Genomic DNA, 26,942 nt, shown 5'->3' with positions numbered 1-26,942 from the left:
CAGTACTGGTAGTGTGTGGAGAAGTAGTGTACTGGTCGTGTGTGGAGTAGTACTGTACTGGTAGTATGTGAGTATTACTGGTCGTGTGTGGAGTAGTACTGTACTGGTCGTGTGTGGAGTAGTACTGGTCGTGTGTGGAGGAGACATTGGTCGTGTGTGGAGTAGTACTGTACTGGTCGTGTGTGGAGTAGTACTGTTCTGGTAGTGTGTGGAGTAGTCCTGTACTGGTCGTGTGTGTGGAGTTGTACTGTACTGGTAGTGTGTGGAGGAGTACTGTACTGGTAGTGTGTGGAGGAGTACTGTACTGGTAGTGTGTGTGGAGTAGTACTGTACTGGTAGTGTGTGTGTGGACCAGTACTGTACTGGTAGTGTGTGTGGAGTAGTACTGCACTGGTACTGTGTGGAGTAGTACTGTTCTGGTAGTGTGTGGAGTAGTCCTGTACTGGTCGTATGTGTGGAGTTGTACTGTACTGGTGTGTGGAGATACTGTACTGGTAGGTGTGACCAGTACTGTACTGTGTGTGTGTGACCAGTACTGTACTGGTAGTGTGTGGAGTAGTACTGTACTGGTACTGTGTGGAGTAGTACTGTTCTGGTAGTGTGTGGAGTAGTAGTACTGTACTGGTAGTGTGTGTGTGGACCAGTACTGTACTGGTAGGTGTGTGAAGTAGTACTGTACTGGCATTGTGTGGAGTAGTACTGTTCTGGTAGTGTGTGAGTAGTCCTGTACTGGTCGTGTGTGTGGGGAGTTGTACTGTACTGGTAGTGTGGAGGAGTACTGTACTGGTAGTGTGTGGAGTAGTACTGTACTGGTAGTGTGTGGACCAGTACTGTACTGGTAGTGTGTGTGGAGTAGTACTGTACTGGTACTGTGTGGAGTAGTACTGTTCTGGTAGTGTGGAGTAGCACTGTCGCGTGTGTGGAGTTGTACTGTACTGGTAGTGTGTGGAGGAGTACTGTACTGGTAGTGTGTGAGTAGTACTGTACTGGTAGTGTGGACCAGGATTGTACTGGTAGTGTGTGTGAGTGTACTGTACGTAGTGTGTGGAGGAGTACTGGTACTGGTGTGTGTGGACCAGTACTGTACTGGTAGTGTGTGTGGACCAGTACTGTACTGGTAGTGTGTGTGGAGTAGTACTGTACTGGTACGTGGAGTAGTCACTGTTCTGGTAGTGTGTGTGGAGTAGTCCTACTGGTCGTGTGTGTGGACCAGTACTGTACTGGTAGTGTGTGTGAGTAGTACTGTACTGGTAGTATGTGGAGTAGTACTGTACTGGTAGTGTGTGGAGTAGTACTGTTCTGGTAGTGTGTGGAGTAGTACTGTACTGGTAGTGTGTGGAGTAGCACTGTACTGGTAGTGTGTGTGGAGTAGCACTGTACTAGTAGTGTGTGGAGTAGTTCTGTACTGGAAGTGTATGGACCAGCACTGTACTGGAAGGGCGGACCAGTACTGTACTGGTAGTGTGTGGAGCAGTATTGTACTGGTAGTGTGGAGTAGTTCTGTACTGGTAGTGTGTGGAATAGTACTGTACTGGTAGTATGTGAGCAGTACTGTACTGGTCGTGTGTGTGGAGTAGTACTGTACTGGTAGTGTGTGGGAGTAGCACTGTACTGGTAGTGTGTGTGGAGTAGCACTGTACTAGTAGTGTGTGGAGTAGTTCTGTACTGGAAGTGTATGGACCAGCACTGTACTGGAAGGGTATGGACCAGTACTGTACTGGTAGTGTGTGGAGTAGCACTGTACTAGTAGTGTGTGGAGTAGTTCTGTACTGGAAGTGTGTGGACCAGCACTGTACTGGAAGGGATGGGGACCAGTACTGTACTGGTAGTGTGTGGACCAGTACTGTACTGGTAGTGTGTGGACCAGTACTGTACTGGTAGTGTGTGGAGTAGTGCTGTACTGGTAGTGTGTGGAGCAGTATTGTACTGGTAGTGTGTGGAGTAGTACTGTACTGGTAGTGTGTGGAGCAGTATTGTACTGGTAGTGTGTGGAGTAGTACTGTACTGGTAGTGTGTGGAGTAGTACTGTACTGGTCGTGTGTAGAGTAGTACTGTACTGGCAGGGTGGATCAGTACTGTTCTGGTAGTGTGTGGAGTAGTACTGTACTGGTAGTGTGGAGCAGGCATTGTACTGGTAGTGTGTGGACCAGTACTGTACTGGTAGTGTGTGGAGCAGTACTGTACTGGTAGTGTGTGAGCAGCATTGTACTGGTAGTGTGGACCAGCACTGTCCTGGTAGTGTGTGAGCAGTACTGTACTGGTAGTGTGGAGTAGTACTGTACTGGAGTGTGGAGCAGTATTGTACTGGTAGTGTGTGGACCAGTACTGTACTGTAGTGTGTGGAGCAGTACTGTACTGGTAGGTGGACCAGCACTGTACTGGTAGTGTGACCAGTACTGTACTGGTAGTGTGTGGAGCAGTATTGTACTGGTAGTGTGTGGAGCAGTACTGTACTGGTAGTGTGTGGGAGTAGTGCTGTACTGGTAGTGTGTGGAGTAGTGCTGTACTGGTAGTGTGTGAGCAGCATTGTACTGGTAGTGTGGATCAGCACTGCTCTGGTAGTGTGTGGAGTAGTACTGTACTGGTAGTGTGTGGACAGCATTGTACTGAATACCGTAGAGTAGTACTGTACTGGTAGTGGAGCAGTATTGTACTGGTAGTGTGTGATCAGCATCACTTGGTAGTGTGTGAGTAGTACTGTACTGCAGTGTGGAGCAGCATGTACTGGTAGGTGTGTGTGGACCAGTACTGTACTGGTAGTGTGTGGAGTAGTGCTGTACTGGTAGTGTGTGGAGCAGTATTGTACTGGTAGTGTGTGACCAGCACTGTACTGTAGTGTGTGTGGAGCAGTACTGTACTGTGTGTGAGCAGCATTGTACTGGTAGTGTGTGACCAGTCACTGTACCGGTAGTGTGGAGTAGTGCTGTACTGGTAGTGTGTGGAGCAGTATTGTACTGGTAGGTGTGGACCAGTACTGTACTGGTAGTGTGTGGAGCAGTACTGTACTGGTAGTGTGGAGCAGTATTGTACTGGTAGTGTGGTGACCAGTACTGTACTGGTAGTGTGAGTAGTACTGTACTGGTAGTGTGTGGAGCAGTACTGTACTGGTAGTGTGGGGACCAGTACTGTACTGGTAAATTCAGTACTGTACTGGTGTGTGTGTGGAGAAAAGGTACTGGTAGTGTGTGGACCAGTACTGTACTGGTGTGACCAGTACTGCAGTAGTGTGTGGAGTAGTGCTGTACTGGTAGTGTGTGAGCAGTATTGTACTGGTAGTGTGGACCAGCACTGACTGGTAGTGTGTGGAGCAGTCACTGTACTGGTAGTGTGGAGCAGTATTGTACTAGTGTGATCAGTACCGTACCGGTAGTGTGTGGAGTAGTGCTGTACTGGTAGTGTGGAGCAGTATTGTACTGGTAGTGTGTGAACCAGTACTGTACTGGTAGTGTGTGGACCAGTACTGTACTGGTAGTGTGTGGAGCAGTACTGTACTGGTAGTGTGTGGAGTAGTGCTGTACTGGTAGTGTGTAGATAGTACTGTACTGGCAGTGAGTGGATCAGTACTGTTCTGGTAGTGTGTGGAGTAGTACTGTACTGGTAGTATGTGGACCAGTACTGTACTGGTAGTGTGTGGACCAGTACTGTACTGGTAGTGTGTGGACCAGTACTGTACTGGTAGTGTGTGGAGCAGTACTGTACTGGTAGTGTGACCAGTACTGTACTGGTAGTGTGTGGACCAGTACTGTACTGGTGGTGTGGACCAGCACTGTACTGGTAGTGTGGAGCAGTACTCTGTACTGGTAGGTGTGTGGACCAGTACTGTACTGGTAGTATGTGACCAGTGACTGTACTGGTAGTGTGTGACCAGTACTGTACTGGTAGTGTGTGAGCAGTACTGTACTGGTAGTGTGTGTGTGACTAGGCACTGTACTGGTATGTGGACCAGTACTGTACTGGTAGTGTGTGGACCAGTACTGTACTGGTAGTGTGTGGACCAGTACTGTACTGGTCGTGTGTAGAGTAGTACTGTACTGGCAGTGAGTGGATCAGTACTGTTCTGGTAGTGTGTGGAGTAGTACTGTACTGGTAGTATGTGGAGTAGTACTGTACTGGTCATGTGTGGAGTAGTACTGTAATAGCAGTGATTGGACCAGTACTGTTCTGGTATTGTGTGGAGTAGTACTGTACTGGTAGTGTGAGGAGTAGTACTGTACTGGTAGTGTGAGGAGTAGTACTGGTCGTGTGTGGAGTAGTACTGTGCAGGCAGTGAGTGGACCAGTACTGTTCTCGTAGTGTGTGGAGTAGTATTGTACTAGTAGTGTGTGGAGTAGTACTGTACTGGTAGTGTGTGGAGTAGTTCGTATTGGTAGTGTGTGTGGACCAGTACTGTACTGGTAGTGTGTGAGTAGTACTGTACTGGTAGTGTGTGTGAGTAGTACTACTGTGTGTGGAGTAGTACTGTTCTGGTAATGTGTGGAGTAGTTCTGTATTGGTAGTGTGTGTGGACCAGCCTGTACTGGTAATGTGTGTGTAGTAGTACTGTACTGGCGTGTGGAGTAGCACTGTTCTGGTAGTGTGTGGAGTAGTACTGTACTGGTCGTGTGTGTGGACCAGTACTGTACTGGTAGTGTGTGTGTGGAGTAGTACTGTACTGGTAGTATGTGGAGTACTACTGTACTAGTCGTGTGTGTAGTACTGTACTGGTAGTACGTGGAGTAGTATTGTACTGGTAGTGTGTGGAGTAGTCCTGTACTGGTAGTATGTAGAGGCACTGTACTGGCCGTGTGTGACCAGCACTGTACTTGTAGTGTGTGTGGACCAGCACTGTACTGGTAGTGTGTGTGGAGAAGCACTGTACTGGTAGTGTGTGGAGTAGTTCTTCTGGTAGTGTGTGTGGTAGTACTGTACTGGTGTACGTGAGAAGTACTGTACTGGTCGTGTGTGTGAGTAGAACTGTACTGGTAGTGTGTGGAGTAGTACTGTACTGGTTGTGTGTGTGGAGTAGCACTTTACTGGTAGTGTGTGGAGTAGTTTTTAAATGGAAGGCATCAGTACTGTACTGGTAGTGTGTGTAGTAGTACTGTTCTAGTAGTGTGTGTGGAGTAGTACTGTACTGGTAGTATGGGAGTAGTACTGTACTGGTCGTGTGTGTGGACCAGCCCTGTACTGGTAGTGTATGGACCAGCATTGTACTGGTAGTGTGTGTGTGGAGTAGTACTGTACTGGTAGGTGTGTGGAGTAGTACTCACTGGTAGTGTATGGAGTAGTTCTGTACTGGTAGTGTGTGTGGAGTAGTACTGTACTGGTAGTGTGTGGAGTAGTACTGTACTGGTAGTGTGTGGAGTAGTTCTGTACTGGTAGTGTGTGACCAGTACTGTACTGGTAGTGTGTGTGTGACCAGTACTGTACTGGTAGTGTGTGAGTAGTACTGTACTGGTATTGTGACCAGCACTGTACCGGTAGTGTGTGAGCAGTACTGCACTGGTAGTGGAGTAGTACTGTTTTGTAGTGTGGAGTAGTACCTACCGGTAGTATGTGAGTAGAACTGCACTGGTCGTGCGTGACGCTACCGTACCGGTAGTGCAGACCAGCATTGTACCGGCAGTGTGCGTGTGTACTGGTAGTGTGTGGACCAGTATTGTACTGGTAGTGTGTGGAGTAGTTCTGTACTGGTAGTGTGTGTGGATCAGTACTGTACCGGTAGAGTGTGTGGAGTAGTTCTGTACTGGCAGTGTGTGGAGTAGTACTGTATTGGTAGTGTGTGAAGTAGTACTGCACTGGTAGAGTGTGGAGTAGTATTGTATAGGCAGTGTGTGGAGCAGTACCATACCGGTAGTGTGTGGAGTAGTACTGTACTGGTAGTGTCTGGAGGAGTACCTTACTGGTAATGTGTGGAGTAGTTCTGTATTGGCAGTGTGTGTGGACCAGTATTGTACTGGTAGTGTGTGTGGTGTAGTACTGTACTGGTAGTATGTGGAGTAGTACTGTACTGGTCGTGTGTGTGGACCAGTACTGTACTGGTAGTGTGTGTGGACCAGTACTGTACTGGTAGTGTGTGTGTGGAGTAGTACTGTACTGGTAGTGTGTGGAGTAGTACTGTTCTGGTAGTGTGTGGAGTAGTACTGTACTGGTAGTATGTGGAGTAGTACTGTACTGGTCGTGTGTGTAGAGTTGTACTGTACTGGTAGTGTGTGGAGTAGTGCTGTACTGATAGTGTGTGTGGAGTAGCACTGTACTAGTAGTGTGTGGAGTAGTTCTGAACTGGAAGTGTATGGACCAGTACTGTACTGGTTGTGTGTGTGTGGAGTAGTTCTGTTCTGGTAATGTGTGGAGTAGTACTTTACTGGTAGTGTGTGAAGTAGTACTGCACTGGTAGAGTGTGGAGTAGTATTGTATAGGCAGTGTGTGGAGCAGTACCATACCGGTAGTGTGTGGAGTAGTACTGTACTGGTAGTGTCTGGAGGAGTACCTTACTGGTAATGTGTGGAGTAGTTCTGTATTGGCAGTGTGTGTGTGGACCAGTATTGTACTGGTAGTGTGTGTGGTGTAGTACTGTACTGGTAGTATGTGGAGTAGTACTGTACTGGTCGTGTGTGTGGACCAGTACTGTACTGGTAGTGTGTGGAGTAGTGCTGTACTGATAGTGTGTGTGGAGTAGCACTGTACTAGTAGTGTGTGGAGTAGTTCTGAACTGGAAGTTTATGGACCAGTACTGTACTGGTTGTGTGTGTGTGGAGTAGTTCTGTACTGGCAGTGTGTGGAGTAGTACTGTATTGGTAGTGTGTGAAGTAGTACTGCACTGGTAGAGTGTGGAGTAGTATTGTATAGGCAGTGTGTGGAGCAGTACCATACCGGTAGTGTGTGGAGTAGTACTGTACTGGTAGTGTCTGGAGGAGTACCTTACTGGTAATGTGTGGAGTAGTTCTGTATTGGCAGTGTGTGTGGACCAGTATTGTACTGGTAGTGTGTGTGGTGTAGTACTGTACTGGTAGTATGTGGAGTAGTACTGTACTGGTCGTGTGTGTGGACCAGTACTGTACTGGTAGTGTGTGTGGACCAGTACTGTACTGGTAGTGTGTGTGTGGAGTAGTACTGTACTGGTAGTGTGTGGAGTAGTACTGTTCTGGTAGTGTGTGGAGTAGTACTGTACTGGTAGTATGTGGAGTAGTACTGTACTGGTCGTGTGTGTAGAGTAGTACTGTATCTGGTAGTGTGTGGATTAGTGCTGTACTGATAGTGTGTGTGGAGTAGCACTGTACTAGTAGTGTATGGAGTAGTTCTGAACTGGAAGTGTATGGACGAGTACTGGGAGTGTGTGTAGTTTCTGTCGGTAATGTGTGGAGTAGTACTGTACTGGTAGTGTGTGAATAGTACTGTACGGTAGTGTGTGTGGGAGTAGTCTGTACTAGTGTGTGAAGTAGTACTGTTCTGGTAGTGTGTGGAATAGTATTGTACAGGTAGTATGTGGAGTAGTACTTATTGGTCGTGTGTGTGAACAGTACTGTACTGGTAGTGTGGACCAGTATTGTACTGGTAGGTGTGTGGAGTAGTACTGTACTGGTAGTGTGTGGAGTAGTACTGTACTGGTAGTGTGTGGAGTGTTCTGTACTGGTAGTGTGTGTGGATCAGCACTGGTAGTGTGTGTGAGTAGTACTTGTTCTGGTAGTGTGGGGAGTAGTACTGTACTGGTAGTGTGAAGTACTGTAGTGGTAGTGTGGAGTAGTTCTATACTGGTAATGTGTGTGGAGTAGTACTGAACTGGTAGTGTGTGGAATAGTACTGTTCTGGTAAGGTGTGGAGTAGTACTGTACTTGTAATATGTGGAGTAGTACTGTACTGGTCGTGTGTGTGGACCAGTACTGTACTGGTAGTGTGTGTGGAGTAGTACTGAACTGGTAGTGTGTGGACCATTACTGTACTGGTAGTGTGTGGACGAGTACTGTACTGGTAGTGTGGAGGCAGTACTGTACTGGTAGTGTGTGGAGTAGTACTGTACTGGCAGTGTGTGGAATAGTGCTGTACTGTAGTGTGTGGACCAGTACTGTACTGGTTGTGTGTGGAGTAGTATTGTACGTAGTCTGTGGAGTAGTATTGTACTGGTAGTGTGTGGAGTAGTACTGCAGTGGTAGTGTGTGGACCAGTACTGTACTGGTAGTGTGGAGTAGTATTGTACTGGTAGTGTGTAGAGTATTACTGTACTGGTGTGTTGACCAGTACTGTACTAGTAATGTGTGGAGTAGTACTGTACTGGTAGTGGGTGGACCAGTACTGTACTGGCAGTGTGTGTGCAGTACTGTACTGGTATTCTGTGGAGTAGTACTGTACCGGTAGTGTGTGGACCAGTATTGTACCGGTAGTGTGTGGACTACTATTGTACTGGGAGTGTGTGGAGTAGTACTGTGCTGGTAGTGTGGACCAGTACTGTACTGGTAGTGGGTTGACCAGTATTGTACTGGCAGTGTGTGTGGAGTAGTACTGTACTGGTACTGTGTGGACCAGGACTGTACTGGTAGTGAGTGAACCAGTACTGTACCGGTAGTGTGTTGAGTAGTCCTGTACTGGGAGTGTGTGGACCAGAACTGTACTGGTAGTGTGTGACAGTACTGTCCCGGTAGTGTGGACTACTATTGTAATGGGGAGTGTGTGGAGTAGTACTGTACTGGTTGTGTGTGACAGTACCGGCTGGCAGTGTGTGTGGACCAGTACTGTACTGGTAGTGTGTGGACCAGTGTTGTACTGGTAGTGTGTGGACCAGTACTGTACTGTGTGTGTGTGGACCAGCACTGTACTTGTAGTGTCTGGACCAGTACTGTATCGGTAGTGTGTGGACTACTATTAACAGAGTGTGTGTGGGAGTAGTACTGCACTGGTTGTGACCGGTACTGTACTGGTAGCGTGTGACCAGTACTGTACTAGTAGTGTGGACCAGTACTGTCATGGTATTGTGTGACCAGTATTGTACTAGTAGTGTGTGGACCAGTACTGTACTGGGAGTGTATGGAGTAGTACTGTACTGGTTGTGTGTGGACCAGTACTGTACTGGTAGTGGGTGGACCATTACTGTACTGGCAGTGTGTGTGGAGTAGTACTGTACTGGTAGTGTGTGGACCAGTACTGTACTGGTAGTGTGTGTGTGGAGTAGTACTGTACTGGTAGTGTGTGGAGTAGTACTGTTCTGGTTGTGTGACCAGTACTGTACTGGTAGTGGGTGGACCATTACTGTACTGGCAGTGTGTGTGAGTAGTACTGTACTGGTAGTGGTGACTGGTGAAGTACTGGTAGTGTGTGAACCAGTACTGTACCGGTAGTGTGTGAACCAGTACTGTACCGGTAGTGTGTGGACTACTATTGTACTGGGATTGTGGAGTAGTGGTACTGGTGGTGTGGACCAGAACTGTATTGGTAGTGTGTTGACCAGTACTGTACCGGTAGTGTGTGGACTAGTATTGTACTGGTAGTGTGTGGAGTAGTACTGTACTGGTAGTGTGTGGACCAGTACTGTGCTGATAATGTGTGGACCAGTACTGTACTGGTAGTGTGTGGACCAGTACTGTACTGGTAGTCGGTGTGGACCAGTACTGTACTGGTAGTGTGTGGACCAGTACTGTACCGGTAGTGTGTGGACTACTATTGTACTAGGGAGGTGTGGAGTAGTACTGTACTGGTAGTGTGTGTGACCAGTACTGTGCTGATAATGTGTGGACTAGTACTGTACTAGTGTGACCAGTACTGTACTGTAGGTGGACCAGCACTGTACTGGTAGTGTGTGGACCAGTACTGTACCGGTAGTGTGTGGACTACTATTGTACTAGGAGTGTGTGGAGTAGTACTGTACTGGTTGTGTGTGAACCAGTACTGTACTGTTAGTGTGTGGGCTACTATTGTACTGGGAGTGTGTGGAGTAGTACTGTACTGGTAGTGTGTGGACCAGTACTGTACTGGTAGTGTGTGGACCAGTACTGTACTGGTAGTGTGTGTGTGACCAGACTGTACTGGATTTGTGACCAGTACTGTACTGGTAGTGTGTGACTATTACTGTACCGGTCGTGGGACCAGTACTGTACTGGTAGTGTGTGTGGAGTAGTACTTTACTGGTAGTGTGTGGAGTAGTTCTGTACTGGTAGTTTGTGACCAGTTCTGTACTGGTAGTGTGTGGACCAGTACTATACTGGTAGTATGTGACCAGTACTGTACCGGTAGTGTGTGGAGTAGTACTGTACTGGTAGTGTGTGGACCAGTACTGTACTGTTAGTGTGTGGACCAGTACTGTACTGGTAGTGTATGGACCAGTTCTATACTGGTAGTGTGTGGACCAGTACTGTACTGGTAGTGTGTGTGTGGACCAGTACTGTACTGGTAGTGTGTGGACCAGTACTATACTGGTAGTATGTGACCAGTACTGTACTGGTAGTATGTGGACCAGTACTGTACTGGTAGTGTGTGGACCAGTTCTATACTGGTAGTGTGTGGAGTCGTACTGTACTGTTAGTGTGTGGACCAGTTCTGTACTGGTAGTGTGGACCAGTACTGTACTGTTGGTGTGTGGACCAGTTCTGTACTGGTAGTGTGTGGACCAGTTCTATACTGGTAGTGTGTGGAGTCGTACTGTACTGTTAGTGTGTGACCAGTTCTGTACTGGTAGCGTGTGGAATAGTACTGTACTGGTAGTGTGTGACCAGTACTGTACTGGTCGTGTGTGTAGTATTACTGTACTGGTAGTGTGTGTGTGGACCAGTTCTGTACTGGTAGTGTGTGGACCAGTACTATACTGGTAGTGTGTGGAGTCGTACTGTACTGTTAGTGTGTGGACCAGTTCTGTACTGGTAGTGTGTGGACCAGTACTATACTGGTAGTGTGTGGAGTCGTACTGTACTGTTAGTGTGTGGACCAGTTCTGTACTGGTAGTGTGTGGACCAGTACTATACTGGTAGTGTGTGGAGTCGTACTGTACTGTTAGTGTGTGGACCAGTTCTATACTGGTAGTGTGTGGAGTAGTACTGTACTGGTAGTGTGTGGACCAGTACTGTACTGTTAGTGTGGACCAGTCCTATACTGGTAGTGTGTGGAGTAGTCCTGTACTGGTAGGTATGTGGACCAGTACCGTACTGGTCGTGTGGCAGTACCACTGGTAGTGTGTGGACCAGTACTGTACTGTACTGGTAGTGTGTGGACCAGTACTGTTCTGGTAGTGTGTGGACCAGTACTGTACTGGTAGGACCAGTACTGTACCGGTAGTGTGTGGACTACCATTGTACCAGGATGAGTAGTATTGCACTGGTGGTGTGTGGACCAGTACTGTACTGGTAGTGTGTGGACCAGTACTGTACTGGTAGTGCGTGGACCAGAACTGAACTGGTAGTGTGTGGACCAGTACTGTACTGGTAGTGTGTGGACCAGTACTGTCTTGGTAGCGTCTGGACCATTACTGTACTGGTAGTGTGTGGACCAGTACTGTACTGGTAGTGTGTGGACTATTACTGTACCGGTAGTGTGTAGACCAGTACTGTACTGGTAGTGTGTGTGGAGTAGTACTCCACTGGTAGTGTGTGGAGTAGTTCTGTACTGGTAGTTTGTGAACCAGTTCTGTACTGGTAGTGTGTGGACCAGTACTATACTGGTAGCGTGTGGTTGATTTTTTATTTTGCCGCTTACAGCGGCTACTTTATTGTGCACCCCACACTCATCCTGTGAGCGGTAGCGCAAAAGGATTACAGAGTAGAGTTTACAAAGGGTCATAATAATTAACCTCCGTTGTCAGGATATTATGGCACTGAATGTTACACAGTATTTCATTTACATTATTTGTTTAGTTCTATACATAAAGGGTAACTTATTCACAAATGCGTGAGTACAGGCGTGTGAGGCAGTATGTCTGGCCGCACACTTTGTTATTCACATTTACGTGGGAGGTATTCAAGCACATTGCGTATTTGGTTTTGTACATGAGAATTGATATAGTTACTAAGAGCAAAAAAGTGGATACAATCTGAATGTGTCGGCTATCTTGCCACTAGAGATGAAGTGTTGTGCATTTCACACACAGTGTGCTTGGACCTGTCCCTAAAAGGTTCTATCTTCACACAGTCGAGGACGTAGTGTTCAAGTGTGTGGCCATATGTATGGCCACACACTTTACATATAGTTTTTTTTTACATCTGCTTGAGGAATATACTGCCAAAGGTACTTGTATCCTAACCTTAATCTAGCGGTTACAACATCTTGTAATCTAGTGATCTTGTTACTTGCTCCATATCCATGTTTCACTTGATACATCTCATCATGGTAACCTATGGATCGACTAGTGCCTGTTTGCACTTGTCTACTTGCGTCAAACTCATCAATAAGTTCTTTCCTAATTACAGTTTTAAGGGTTCTTTTGACAGACCCAAATTGTATTCAACGGTGTCTTTGTTAGACGCGAGTTTGGCGAGGGCATCAACTCTGTCATGTTTTATGAGGCCTATGTGAGAGGGGATCCACAACAGTTTGACCTTGACACCCCGGTCAACAAGGCACGCATATTTGTGTCTGGCTTCAGAGACAAGAGCGTGACAACCTGAGTCGAGGGTGCCAAGGGTAAGTAGTGAGGATAGAGAGTCAGTGATGATGAGACTGTCCGTAACAGTGGTTTCAATGAATTTAATAGCTGTGAGTATGGCAACTAATTCAGTTTGTAGAGTGAATGCCCGGTTGTTAATTCTAACTCCTTTCTCAATTATATTACCGTCAGGTTGAGTCACACAATAGCACTTCCAGCCCTCCCATAGGCGGTGTTAAGAGATCCATCAGTGTAGATGGTCTGTGTGATATTATCATCAGTCTGTAGAGTGTGTATGTGTTCAAGAGCTCTAACTTTGGCAGTGTGTTGGAGATAAATGCTTTGTATAATTAATTTTTTAGGTGGATACGTCGGCATTGTGATATCGAAGGGAACTGTTCGCCAGGGTGGCAGGAAGCGCTGTTGTGTCTCAACTTTGTATAGGTGGTCTAGTCCAAACATCTTCATATGTGTAGCTGTAGTTTGGATCCATTTAGACTCAGTAGCCCCATGGTTCATACATTCTAGCAATTTTAAGGAAACAATGTTGTCAGGATCACCACGCAGAAGCCTCAGGGCTATCATGAGGTTGACTTCAATTATTCTATCTTTGACACTGGGTATACCTAGTTCTTTTCTCATATTAAGTACTTTAGTGTGTGGAGTAGTACTGTACTGGTAGTGTGTGGACCAGTACTGTACTGGTCGTGTGTGTAGTAGTACTGTACTGGTAGTGTGTGTGTGGACCAGTTCTGTACCTATGGACTGTCACACCAGGTGATAATCTCTTACCTGTACGTCCAGACACTGTCGGTGGATGTCAGCTAGGATGGCGAGGCAACGAGCATGAGTTGGTCTGTCGCCAGCTGTGAGGGCCATTTTCAGTGCGTCCTGCAATACAGGGTAAACACACTAAAAGTGATAAGTTTTGGGTGCTTTTCACTAAAATACATGGATGTAATAAATAGTGATGTATTGCCACTGTTCAACCATAATGCGAGCTATGCATAAAAATTGCCACATATAATTTACTGGAAGATTTAAACAAAATCATCAAAAAATGATCCAATAGCATTGTCGAATCTACGAATCTAAACTCAATAACGTATTTCTCATGGAAGCTATAAGGTTTAGTTCGTGTAAAAAAACACGCACTGAACATTTAAAGAGACAACAAAAACGGACTTGGTGAAGATGTTGGGTTGTATAACGAACACTGGCCTTCACCCGACCTCTGCTAGTACAACACTATACCTGTATGAACACATTTGGCTCAACAAGTCACCATCATTTTAAAACACTTTAGCATTCTACTGTCGACTTGCTGATGACTCCTTCCATCTTAAAGGCCAGCAGCATGTACAAATTGGACAATTTTGTGATTAACAAGATTTGTGACCAGGTGAAAGAGTTGGGTTACTAACTTATGACCTGAATATGGTGGACACCTGCTGTCCCCTGGGACTTGATCTCACTCTCCTTTACTGTATAATAATAGCAATGTCAATAACCACTCCTGAGTTTGTACTCTGTATTCAGGAAACGAACCTGTGAACTCTGCGTGTGAACAAGGATCACTGCCACGGCACCACAAGGAATTATAAAAGTGATCCTATGCTTAGTTTTATTGCATTTCACACAAAGCCTGCTCAGTCTTTTATATCTTAAACAACGTGAGCCCTTGCGGTGCTGTGTTAGCGATGACTGTTTTTATACAGAGGTCCCGGGATTGATTTCTGACTAGTGAGGTATTGTTTATATTTTGAAGTCTTACAGTGTTAATGCAATCATCCAGGCCAGTCTTGAGACAGTCATCCAGGTCAGTTTTGACACAGTCATCCAGTCAGTATTGACACAGTCATCCAGGTCAGTGTTGCCATAGTCATCCAGGACAGTGTTAACACAGTCATCCATCTCAGTGTTGACTCAGTCATACAGTCAACACTGACCTTGTTAGAGGAAAGGCCACGGCCGACTTAGCTACCGGGGATTAATTGTCAGTAATGGCTAGTGTTTGGTGTAAGCAGGTCTGTGCCTTTCTGAGGGCCGGGGACGAAAACTTGAAATTAAAGGAAGTGACTGTGAGGATGAAGGAGGAAGATACGAGACAAGGAAAGCCCGTGTATGACGAAGGCACAAGGGGAATGGAAGGTTGTGAGCAGAGCCATCCCTAGGGGTCTGCGGGGCCCGGGGCAATTCATCCACTGCGGGGCCCCTTTGCAGGTTAAAATTTATTTATACTTTTATAGTTACATACAGTACATACTGGAATATACATATTGTTAATTCCCCGATCATACTATTACTATGCAAAGTATTATGTAATTTAATATGTTACAACACCTTTCATATATTTCCCCATTTGTCAATCTTCGCATGTAAAAGTCTTCTGAAAAGTGACAATTTTCAAAATTTTTTGGAAACATAATTTTCACTAAATACCCTAACAGGTCCCTTTTCTACCAACATATCAATTGTCGTAATGTCCAGTAAATGTGGCCAGTTGGCTGGATCACATAGATCTTCATCAGCATGCCCGCTGTCCATTTTAAAAGCCTTAGTATTTTTTTCAGTACTCCTCTTCCTCAGCTTGAATATGACCCACACTATCACCATCACAGTCGCTCAGGTCCTCAGGTCCTCTTGGAGACCTTTCATCGACATTTCGATTTCTTCTCTCTTCCTTTTTTCTGCCTTTTCTCTGCACCCGAGATGTATTTTCTGTATCTGTCTGTTTCCCTGCTGGCCATGGTATAATAAAAAAAAACGAGGGCTGTGTACGATATTAAAATAATGTATATCAACAATTTCACAAGACACAAATCACGGATAACTGGAGATTCAGAGTTTAGACAACACTGACAGGTGACCGCTGTCAACGTCCTCACTCCTCTTCGACAGAGAGCACAGTAAAGAATGATATTGTTCTCAGTCTGGGTGGTAAGATGGGGTGGCTTAATCTTACCTTTGACTTTATGTCAGCAGATGCATTGCCTAACTATGCTGGTCACTAATTCTTCAATGGTCTCCTGAATCTGGGTGGTAAGGTGAGGCCAGCTTAACGCGGTCACTAATTCTGGTGTTGGGTAAGGTAAGGGCCGTGGGGCCCCTACTAGCGCGGGGCCCAGGGCGGTCGCACTGGTTGCCATACCCTTGGGACGGCTCTGGTTGTGAGGAGAGGAACGACCTAACTGGTGGTGAGAAAAAACACGGAAACGACAACAGCTAAATGTAAAAGCTCTTTTTTACCATCGATAGACGAATTGGACGTTAGGATAGTCAGGGACAAGGCTGACAAGGAAGGTACAGAAACCTTAATTGTTGGTGATTCTCAGATACAGTATCTGTATAGAGCTTTCTGTGCTAAAAATAAAAGTAAGATGAGGGTGTATTTGCCAGGAGCTGGGGTGGGGGATATAGTTGACAGGATGGACAATATCTTGTCTGGTAATGGGAACAAACCCATTATCTGCCTCAGTGCAGGAGGCAATGATATTGGCCGGTGTAGGAGTGAGGAGCTCCTTGATAAGTTCAAGACAGCTATTGAACGTATTAGGTTGAAGGGAGGGATCCCTATTTTATGTGGTGTCCTGCCTAGAAGCAGAGTTGGCAATGAATGGTTGTCAAGGGCAGTTGGTGTCAACTGACGTCTTGACAGATATTGCAAGTCAATATCAGTCCCATTCAGTGACAATTGGGACAACTTTTATGACAAAGGGGACCTTTATGCTAGGAATGGGGTACATTTGTCTAGGGATTGGGTGGCAACCCTGGTTGGCTCTCTCGAGAAGGCAGTTCAAAAGATGTCGAAGTCTTAAAACTGCTAGGGGAACATGTGAACACGGAAATCGAGGAGACTGCAGTGGGAGTGGGTAAACAAAATGAAAATTTACAGAGAAATAGTGCTACGTGTTGTAGTAATTCCCTCACAGGTGGTGTTATATGAGTGAGGTGTCCCAGGCCTTCTTATCGTAGACGGATTAACACATCGCTGGTTGTTGTTGGGTCTCACGGACAGTTATCACTTGGTACCTGGGACTTCACTTTTTATTTTATTTTTTTATTATTTATTGGGCACTCCCCTACATCCTTGTGTAAGGTGAAGCGCAGAAGCGTTTACAGTGCCCAACAGGGAAGCATGCTAAGTTCATGCTTGCCTTTATGTCTCATGAGTTAAGGGCGTAGAAGCCTGAAGAGTCAAGGGCATAGAAGCCTGAAGAGTCAAGGGCATAGAAGCCTGAAGAGTCAATGGTTTTTATGTCATCAAGTTTTTGGAAGCTCCAACAACTTGTCCCTGAATACGAATTCGCAACTTTCGACTTACACCAGGTATCTACTTTACTGCTAGGTGAACAGGGACTAATGGGGGCTAGGAAGTAAGTCCAAACAACTTCCACCGGCCCGGGAATCGAACCCGCTTGCGAAGGCAAGAGCGGTACCACTCTACCACCAGCACCCCTTGGGACCTCACTGTGTGAAGTTTAACTTGGGTACGACCCGGCTGTTACTGTTGAGTTGTTCTCATTAACTTGAGCACTGTTCACCTCTATTCAACACTGGTTCCATTCCTTTCCTAAATTAAATTGTAACTTCTGGCGAGAACTTGTTGATATTCCAGTGGGGAGAAGGGTTCAGGGGAGGGAGTTGGCATGGGCCAACTTATCGCTCCTAGAGGAGCGCCAGATATGTCTTGACCCTTCGGTGGTCAAGGATGTAGATCACGACTAACTTAAATGTCTACTACGCAAACAATAGAAGTATGGGATACAAAATGATGAAATCAGGGCGCTGTTATGTACCGAGAAAATCGATATAGCAGCATTCACCGAAACATGGATAAACTTTGACTCACGTGAGTTACCTGTCGAATACCAAATTACAGGTTACAAATTATTCCATACCGATAGGCAGATTAGGATTATCAGGGGTTAAGAAGGTACCTAGGTGAGGTCACCTGGGAACAGTCACGTCAGTTCCCAGTAGGAAGGGGTGAGGTCATAGATGACACAACAATTGATCATGACTATAATATATTCACTAGTATACTACATAAAGCAGAAGAACAAAATATACCACACAGAAAAATTAGGTCAAATAAGAATGAGCCAAGGTGGATGACCAGAAAACTTAAACATGACATAGGAATAAAGAAAGGAATATATATGAAATTAAAGGGAGGGGAGGAGCAGCTCAGAAACAGGTATAATGAACTATCTAGGAATGTTAAGAAAAATGTAAGGAAAGCAAAGAGAGACTATGAAATCAAAATAGCAAGAGAATCCAAGGCGAATCCCAAGGGATTTGTCCAGGTATATAGGACAAAGGTCAAGGACAAAGTTGGGCCTTTAAAGTCAGGGAGGGGAGAATTGATAAATGGCAGTGAAGAAATAAGCAAAGCATTGAACAACTACTTATCAGTTTTCACAGAAGAAATTTGAGATGAAATTCCGGAGGTGGAACTGATATTTAAGGGAAAGGAAGAAGAGAAATTAAAGAATATCACTATCAGAAAAGAGGATGTTCTTAAGAAGATAAATAAACTAAAGAATACAAAATCCCCAGGGCCGGATGAAATTTTTCCTCGAGTCTTAAAAGAGTGTAGGGAACAGATTAGCGGACCCCTCGTAAACTTATTTACAAAATCATTAGACACTGGAGTTGTGCCAGAGTTGTGGAAACAGGCAAATGTAGTACCCATATTCAAAAAGGGAGACAGAGCATCAGCGTCAAATTACCGGCCGATCAGTTTGACGTCAGTAGTGGGGAAATTTCTTGAATCAATTATAGCAGATAGCATCCGATCGCATCTAGAGAAAAGCAAATTAATCACGACTCTCAACATGGGTTTACAAAGGGAAAATCTTGTCTAACAAATCTGCTAACGTTTTTTAGGAAAGTCTTCGAGGTAGTAGATAATGACGAAAATTACGATGTTATTTACTTAGACTTTAGCAAAGCATTTGACAGAGTACCGCATCAGAGGCTTCTGAGAAAAATTAAGGCTCATGGTATCGAGGGGAAAGTTTTAAATTGGATAAAATCATGGCTCACCGATAGAACGCAGAGGGTCAGCGTAGATGGTGTTAAATCTGAGTGGGGCCGTGTAACCAGTGGGGTTCCCCAGGGGTCAGTACTAGGCCCACTCTTGTTCATAATCTACATAAACGATTTAGATACTGGGATCAGCAGTGACATAAGCAAGTTTGCGGATGACACCAAAATAGGGCGGCAAATTAATTCAGGGCAGGATGCAAATGCATTACAGGAGGATCTAAATAAACTGCAGGGGTGGTCTGAAAAATGGCAAATGAAATTCAACACCAGCAAGTGCAGCGTACTTAATATTGGAAGAACAAATACTTATAATGTATACAGCCTTAACAACATCAACCTAGAGAAGTCGACTTGTGAAAGAGACCTAGGGGTACTTGTAAGCCCGGACCTACGGCCTAGAAAACAGTGCGTTAATGTTCAAAATAAGGCAAACAGAGTATTGGGTTTTATATCTAGAAGTGTAAGTAACAAGAGTGCAGAGGTCTTATTGCAACTATATCTTGCGCTAGTCAGGCCGCACCTCGATTATGCGGTCCAGTTCTGGTGCCCCTATTATAGAATGAATATAAATTCACTAGAGTCGGTGCAGCGAAGAATGACAAAAATGATTCCGGGACTTAGAAACCTTCTATATCAGGATAGGTTAAAGAAACTTAACTTGCATTCCCTAGAAAGACGAAGAGTGCAGGGAGATATGATAGAAGTATTTAAGTGGGTGAAAGGAATCAATAAAGGGGATATAGATAAAGTTCTTATAATATCCGAGCAGGATAGGACTCGGAGCAACGGATTCAAGTTGGATAAGTTTAGGTTTAGGAGGGAGATAGGAAGGAACTGGTTCACAAATAGGGTGGTGGACGAGTGGAACAAGCTTAGCAACTTTGTAGTAAGTGCGGGAACTCTGGAAAGTTTCAAAAGGAGGCTGGATAGATTCATGGATGATAGAGAGTGGTAGTAACTGTCGACAGGAGCTGCCATGCACAGGCCAATCGGCCTATTGTAGACTCCTTATTTTCTTATGTTCTTATAGATTATGAACAAGAGTGGGCCCAGTACTGACCCCTGGGGAACCCCACTGGTTATACAGCCCCACTCAGATTTAACACCATCTACGCTGACCCTCTGTGTTCTATCGGTGAGCCACGATTTTATCCAATTTAAAACTTTCCCCTTGATACCATGAGCCTTAACTTTTCTCAGAAGCCTCTGATGTGGTACTCTGTCAAACGCTTTGCTAAAGTCTAAGGTAGCAAGGGAGGCGAAAGTCAAACCCCAAGGGATTGTTTCAAATGTATCAAACTAAAACATGAGACAAGATTGGATGAGCTAACTGATAACAATGCAGAAATGAGCAATAATCTGAACAGATATTTTTCATCGGTTTTCACCACCTAAAATTTAAACATGATATCCAAGGCACCGACTATATAGAGATATAGTGAGGAAAATAGATTAAGTAAGATAGTAGTGACTAGTAACGATGTTAGTAAGCAAATAGACAAACTAAAGCCTAAGGAAGATCGTAGTATGCCCTTAGCAAAATTGTTTAACATGTCCTTAAAAACGGGTGTAGTATCAGAGTCCTGGAGGATAGCGAATGTGATACCGATTTTCAAGAAGGGAGATAGATCACTATCCTCTAACTCCCGTCCTATCAGTTTAACATCAATTGTTGGCAAATTGCTGGAAGCAATAATTTCAAACTCTATTCGAAATCACCTGGAGAAGCACAAGTTGATCAATGATTCCCAATGTGGCTTCACAAGTGGGCGTTCATGTCTGACTAACTTATTAACATTCTCTTCAGCTGTTTTCGAATCAGTGAACGACGGGCACGGTTATGATGTGGTTTATAACGACTTTAGCAAAGCCTTCGACAGAGTCCCCAACTAAAGACTTATACGAAAAGTGGAGGCTTATGGCATTGGAGAAGATATTCTAAAATGGTTAGGTCGTGTTTAGAGGACAGGAAACAGTGAGTTAGCATTAATAGCACTAAATCAGATTGGGGTAACATCACTAGTGGAGTTCCCCAAGGCTCAGTACCTGGATCATTATTATTTATTATATACATAAACGACATAGATATCGGAGTGGACAACAACATAAATAAATTTGCTGATGACACTAAAATTGGGCGTGTAATTAAATCTGATGATGACTCCGAAAAAATGCAGGAAGATCTAAACAAATTTTTCGAATGGCCTGAAAAATGGCAGATGAAATTTAATGTGGACGAATGTAAAGTACTTAGTTTAGGGCAGTGGTTCTCAACCTAGGGGCCATGGCCCCCGAGGGAGCCACGGCAAGAATTTAGGGGAGCCACGGCGAGCTGGTATAAATTGTATGTTTCCAAATAATGTTGGGAATCTGAATTAAACAAAACTTGTATTACTTATTTTGATTTGGCAGAAGAGAATTTTCATTCTTTTTTTGTCATTTTGTTTAATCATAACGACAATGCACTCTGGTGCTAATTTTTTTTATTTTTACGGATTATTTAAGATTTCACAGGTCCAGTCCCTGTCTGTGTGACAGGCGCTGGACCGAGCTGCTGAACTGACTTGTTCAGTACGTGTCCGTGTGTCATCCCTTTGCAAGTGGTGATAGGACCTAATGATCTCATAAGAACATAAGAATGGAGGAAACTGCAGCGGGCCTATTGGCCCATACTGGGCAGTCCCGTTTACACCCAACCCCTATTGCTCATATAAGCATCCAACTTATGTTTGAAGCTATTCAGCGTATTCGAGTAAATGATGATATTTGGTAACTTGTTCCACTCGTCCACTACTCTGTTTCCAAACCAGTGTTTACCTATTTCACGCCTAAATCTAAATTTGTCTAATTTAAAACCATTGTTACGAGTTCGCTCCTGGTTGGATAGTTTGAGTACCTTTGTAATGTCCTCTTTGTTTAGCCCTGACTTCCACTTATACACCTCTATCAGGTAGCCCCTCGCTCTACGTCTCTCGAGGGAGTGCAAATTAAGATGCTTTAACCTGTCTCTATACTCAAGGTTCCTTATGCCCGGAATTAGTCTTGTCATTCTCCTCTGAATTCTTTCCAATGATTCTATATCCATCCTGTAATACGGTGACCAGAACTGAACTGCGTAATCCAGGTGTGGTCTCACAAGCCCAAGATACAGTTTTAGGATGACCTCACTAGTCTTGTAACTAACACTCCTTTGTATGAACCCAAGTACTTTATTAGCCTTGTTACGAGCAAAAACACATTGTTTACTTGGCTTGAGGTTCCTACTTATCGTTACTCCTAAATCTCTCTCGCAGTCGGATTTCTCTATGGCATCGTTGTTCATCTGGTATCTGGTTTCCCTGTTTACATCTCCTATGCTGAGTACTTTACATTTGTCCACGTTGAATTTCATCTGCCATTTTTCAGACCATTCGAAAAATTTGTTTAGATATTCCTGTAGTTTTGCCGAGTCCTCGTCAGATTTAATAACACTTCCTATTTTAGTGTCATCAGCAAATTTACTTATGTTGCTGTCTATGCCGATATCTATGTCGTTTATGTATATAATAAATAATAATGGTCCAAGTACTGAGCCTTGGGGAACTCCACTTGTGACGTTGCTCCAATGGGACTTAGTGCCGTTAATGCTCACTCGCTGTTTCCTGTTCTGTAACCACGCCCTAATCCATTTAAGGATGTTACCTTTGATGCCATGAGCTTCTACCTTTCTAATTAGTCTTTCGTGGGGGACTCTGTCGGAGGCTTTGCTAAAGTCGAGATATACCACATCATAATTGTGCCCCTCGTCCACCGATTCGAAAACTGATGAAAAGAATGTTAATAGATTAGTTAGACAAGAACGTCCGCTTGTGAAGCCATGCTGGGAATCATTGATCAATCGGTGCTTCTCCAGGTGATTTCGCATAGAGTTTGAAATGATTGCTTCCAGTAATTTGCCTACTATTGATGTTAGACTGATTGGGCGGTAGTTAGAGGATAGTGATCTATCCCCCTTCTTGAAAATCGGTATTACATTCGCTATCCTCCAGGATTCTGGTACACCTGTTTTTAAGGACATGTTAAACAACTTTGCTAAGGGCATAATAAGCTCTTCCTTACATTCCTTTAATACTCTGGCAAATATCTCATAGGGACCAGGTGACTTATTAGGCTTTAGTTTGTCTATTTGCTTACTAACATCGTTACTAGTCACTACTATCTCGCTTAATTTGTTTTCTTCACTATCTCTGAATAGAGTCGGTGCCTCGGGTATCATTTTTAAATTTTCAGTGGTGAAAACTGTTGAAAAATATTTATTCAAATTATTGCTCATTTCTCCGTCGTTATGAGTGAGCTTGCTGGTATCTGACCGTATTGGTCCAATCTTTTTTCGTGTTTTAGTTTGATACATTTGGTAGAATCCTTTGGGGTTTGTCTTCTCCTCCCTTGCTATCCTTACCTCATTATTCCTCTTGGCTTTCCTTATCTCGGTTTTAACCCTACTCGCCAATATCTAATAATAATCCTGGAGGTAAATTTCGCCACGCTTTATCCTTCTACCTATAGCCTTCCTTTGGCCAATGATGTTCTTTAAATAATTATTTATCCATTTAGGGTCATTGTTGTCTGATCTGAGTTTTTTGTATGGTATGTTCTGCCTTTGTGCATTAAGTAACTCATTATTCAAATTGTCGTGGAACTCGGCAATCTCAGATCTCGTTATCAGGTCGGAGTCATCTGTCAGGTTCACGGCCAAGCGTGACACCCCCTCTCTCAGCTGCCTCTTTAAACTGTCAAAGTTTGCCCTTCTGAAATCTGGTACTTCAGTGGAATTTTCCTTACGTCTGCCCTGAAAATCTAACTGGAATCTAATTTCTTTGTGATCGCTGTTTGCAAGTTCGTTCCCTACCTCGACATTGCTAATGAGGTTTTCTCTGTTCGACAGAACTAAGTCCAGTATATTATTACCCCGTGTGGGTTCGGTTATATGTTGACTTAGGAAACAGTCCTGGATCGTCTCGAGAAAATCCTCTGATTCTGAGTTACCCGTAAGGTCAGTCCAATCTATTTGGCCAAGGTTAAAGTCGCCTACTATACAGACTTTGTTATGTATGGAAGCCCTGCTCATTTCATCCCAGATAAGTCGCTCATTGACTCTATCAAGATTGGGAGGTCTATATATTACTCCTGTGATTAATTTTTCCCTAACGTCGCTTAATTCTATCTAAATTGTTTCTGTATTCCGCTCAGTTTTTATTTCCTTATTTATTTCACACTTCAGATTATCCCTAACATAGATTGCTACTCCGCCTCCTTTCTTGGTCTGCCTATCGGTATGGAACAATTTGTAACCCGCAATTTGGTATTCGACAGGTAACTCACGTGTGTCTAGGTTGATCCATGTTTCAGTGAATGCTATTATATCGATTTTTTCGGTACATACCAAGGCCCTAATATCATCCATTTTGTTTCTCATACTTCTACTGTTCGCATAGTAGACATTTAAGTTAGTCGTGTTCTGAGTCCTCCCTTTACCGCGTTTAGTTTTAAACTCCCTGTTTAATTTAGTTTTGTCATCATTCCTAACACTATTTCCCTGTAATCTTTTACTTTGTTTACCCTCTCCCACTGCAGTTTCCCCCACCCCCGTGCCCATATGTTCCCCTAGCAGTTTAAAGACTTCGATATATCTCAGTCTGGCTTGGGATACCATCACGAAAACAGTGGAGTGTATTGTCTGAACCATATATTGTGTTTGAGCTCGACTCAAGCATAATATATTCCGTAATTGGTGTTACTTATTTTGTTTCATAATTCATGTGGTCGCTGCTTAACGTGGGTGTAATATTTGTACACTTCCTTTATTAATTATTTCCTTATTTATTGGTGCCATTGTTGTTCATACTCATTCTTTACTTATATAATCCTACCATTTTTAGTGCTAAATTGGTATGACTCACTATTCTTCTCATTCTCCCAAGTTGGGCAGTGCTTGTCAAAGGAGGCGTGTTCTTGCTTACAGGAAGTACACTTCAGCTTGCTAGCTTGAGTGTGAATGTTTACTTGTGTGCATGTTTGTGTATGACTGTATGTGTGCTTCATGTGTGAATGCATGGGCGTGTTATGTATGTGAATGTGGGTTTGCTATTCTAACTCTTGTCCTATTTATCTGTCCTTCTTTATCATTCTTTAGTCTTTATCACTTGTCTGTTTGTTTGTTCTGGGAGAAAAGTGAAGGAGGCCACGAGGATGTTGAAAATTCCTCAAGGGGGGAATGGAGTGAAAAAGGTTGAGAACCACTGGTCTAGGGGATGTAAACAAAGAAACCAGATATCAGATGAACAACGTTGTTATAGAAAAATCCGACTGTGAGAAAGATTTATGAGTAATGATAAGTAGGAATCTTAAACGAAGTCAACAAAGTGCATTTGCTCGAAACAAGGCTAACGAAGTACAATACTTGGGTTCATAAAAAGGAATGTTGGTTGCAAGACTAGCGAGGTTATCCTAAAACTGTATCTTATGCTTGTGAGACCTCACTGGGATTACGCAGTTCAGTTGTGGTCACCGTACTACAGAATGGACATAAAATCCCTAGAAAGAATTGAGAGGAGAATGACAAGACTAATCCCGGGCATCCGGAACCTTGAGTACAGAGACAGGTTGAAGTTTCTTAATTTGCACTCCATCGAGAGACGTAGAGTGAGGGGCGATATGATCGTGGTGTGTAAATGGAAGTCAGGGCTAAACAAAGGTGATATATCAAAGGTACTCAAACTATCCACCCAGGATCGAACTCGTAACAATAATTGTAAAATAGACAAATTTAATTTAGGCGCGAGATAGGTAAACATTGGTTTGGAAATAGAGTAGTGGACGAGTGGAACAAGTTACCAAACATCATCATTAACTCGAATATGCTGGATAGCTTCAAACATAGGCTGGATGGATATATGAACAATAGGGGTTGGGTGTAAACGGGACTGCCCAGTTTGGGCCAATAGGCCGCTGCAGTTTTCTCCAGTCTTATGTATGTTCTTATTAACCTCACGTAGTGCGAGAAGTTATAGTGACGCTTCTCAGGATTTACATGGATACAGTAAATGTACTGTAGTTATCCGTAAGAGATAAACTATATTATAATATACACCATCGTTGGGATGTAAGAAATTATAAAAATTATTTTTAGCAGGTATAAAATATAATCAAATGGAGTAATGGTAGTCCACAATACATGAAATAATTAAAGTAAATCTTCATACATCTAAAATGCTTCACGCACTGTATGAATGATGGGTATAGCAGTCCCGCCCCGCCCTGCATGTATAACAGACACACTCACCTGACAGCAGTCTTTGGCCTCGTGAAGTCGTCCCAACTTTCTGAGGGGCGTCGCGAGCGTCACCAGCGACAGTCTTTGGAACTTGGAGTTAAGATCACAGATGTGGAAACTTTTGGAGAGCTCGAATGCCTTGGCGCTGAAGGACAGAGACTTCTCAAAGTCCTGCAAGAGACAGAAGGTGTGTCCCAAGCCGCAGTATACCTGGAGTTCGAGCGCAGTGTCGTGAATGCTGCGAGAAACTTTGAGGGCGAGTTCGTAGTGCTCGATGGCCTTGCTGTAGCTGGAGTAGACGAGGTAGGTGTTGCCCAGGGTGAGGTGGACGTAACCAGTAGTGCGGGACTGATCACACTGGTTGTAGAGTGAATGGCGGCAGTACGACACAGCCTTCTCCAGGTTGCCCAGCCGCTCGTTACCTCGGGCTAAAGTTAGGTAAGCCTCCGCTCGCAACATTGGCGAGTCCATTTCGTTGGCAATGTCCAGTTGTTGGAACCCAAAATCCAGCATCTCTCTGTAGAGTAAAACATGTTCTGACTTACGCTCTTTATAAAGATGTATAATCAAGAGTAGGAAGAAGGTGGGGCAAGGCGGCTACTCTAACATTTCATCAAAGATGGTGAAGCCTTGATGGTCTGTCTGAGTAAAAACATATATACCATATAAATGTTTCATAATGCTTGGTTGTGTATATAAAATTTTAGATTTTTAAACCAGAAATTATACACTATATATATTCCCTACTCCCGCTTGGCTATGTGGGTGGGGGGCAACGCCTGTGTCGCTGTGCAGTTCATTTACATTCAAATAAGCCTCATTATCATACATCATGTTTGTTCATTAGCGCAATAAATTACTTTGACATTATCTACAATAGCAGTCAAACATCAACACGAATATATTTATTTTAGACCCGTTTATCAGATGACATAAATAACAGATGTAGATAAATCTTCTGTAGTCACACAGACACCAAGTATGTAGTACAGTGTAGATCCTGTACACCCTAACGCTGGTCATGAGCCAATATTTACA

General features: G+C 44.1%; 1 protein-coding gene across 1 annotated transcript in view; it reads right to left on the bottom strand.

Moving 5' to 3' along the window:
- LOC121877474 (43 kDa receptor-associated protein of the synapse homolog) overlaps positions 1–26,738 on the bottom strand; it is an 83,583-nt gene extending 56,845 nt beyond the window's left edge. The window contains exons 1-3 of the mRNA XM_042383239.1: positions 26,734–26,738; positions 25,914–26,421; positions 13,331–13,429 (exon numbers count right to left, since the gene is read on the bottom strand). Coding sequence (XP_042239173.1) covers positions 13,331–13,429; positions 25,914–26,421; positions 26,734–26,738 — 612 coding nt within the window. The remainder of the gene's footprint in view (positions 1–13,330; positions 13,430–25,913; positions 26,422–26,733) is intronic.
- Between the last annotated feature and the right edge of the window lie 204 nt (positions 26,739–26,942).

The sequence above is a fragment of the Homarus americanus genome, unplaced genomic scaffold, assembly GCF_018991925.1.
Source record: "Homarus americanus isolate GMGI-L3 unplaced genomic scaffold, GMGI_Hamer_2.0 scaffold367, whole genome shotgun sequence".
Taxonomy (NCBI): Eukaryota; Metazoa; Arthropoda; class Malacostraca; order Decapoda; family Nephropidae; genus Homarus; species Homarus americanus.
Note: the sequence above shows the minus strand (reverse complement) of the source record. Positions and strands in the feature narration are given on the sequence as shown.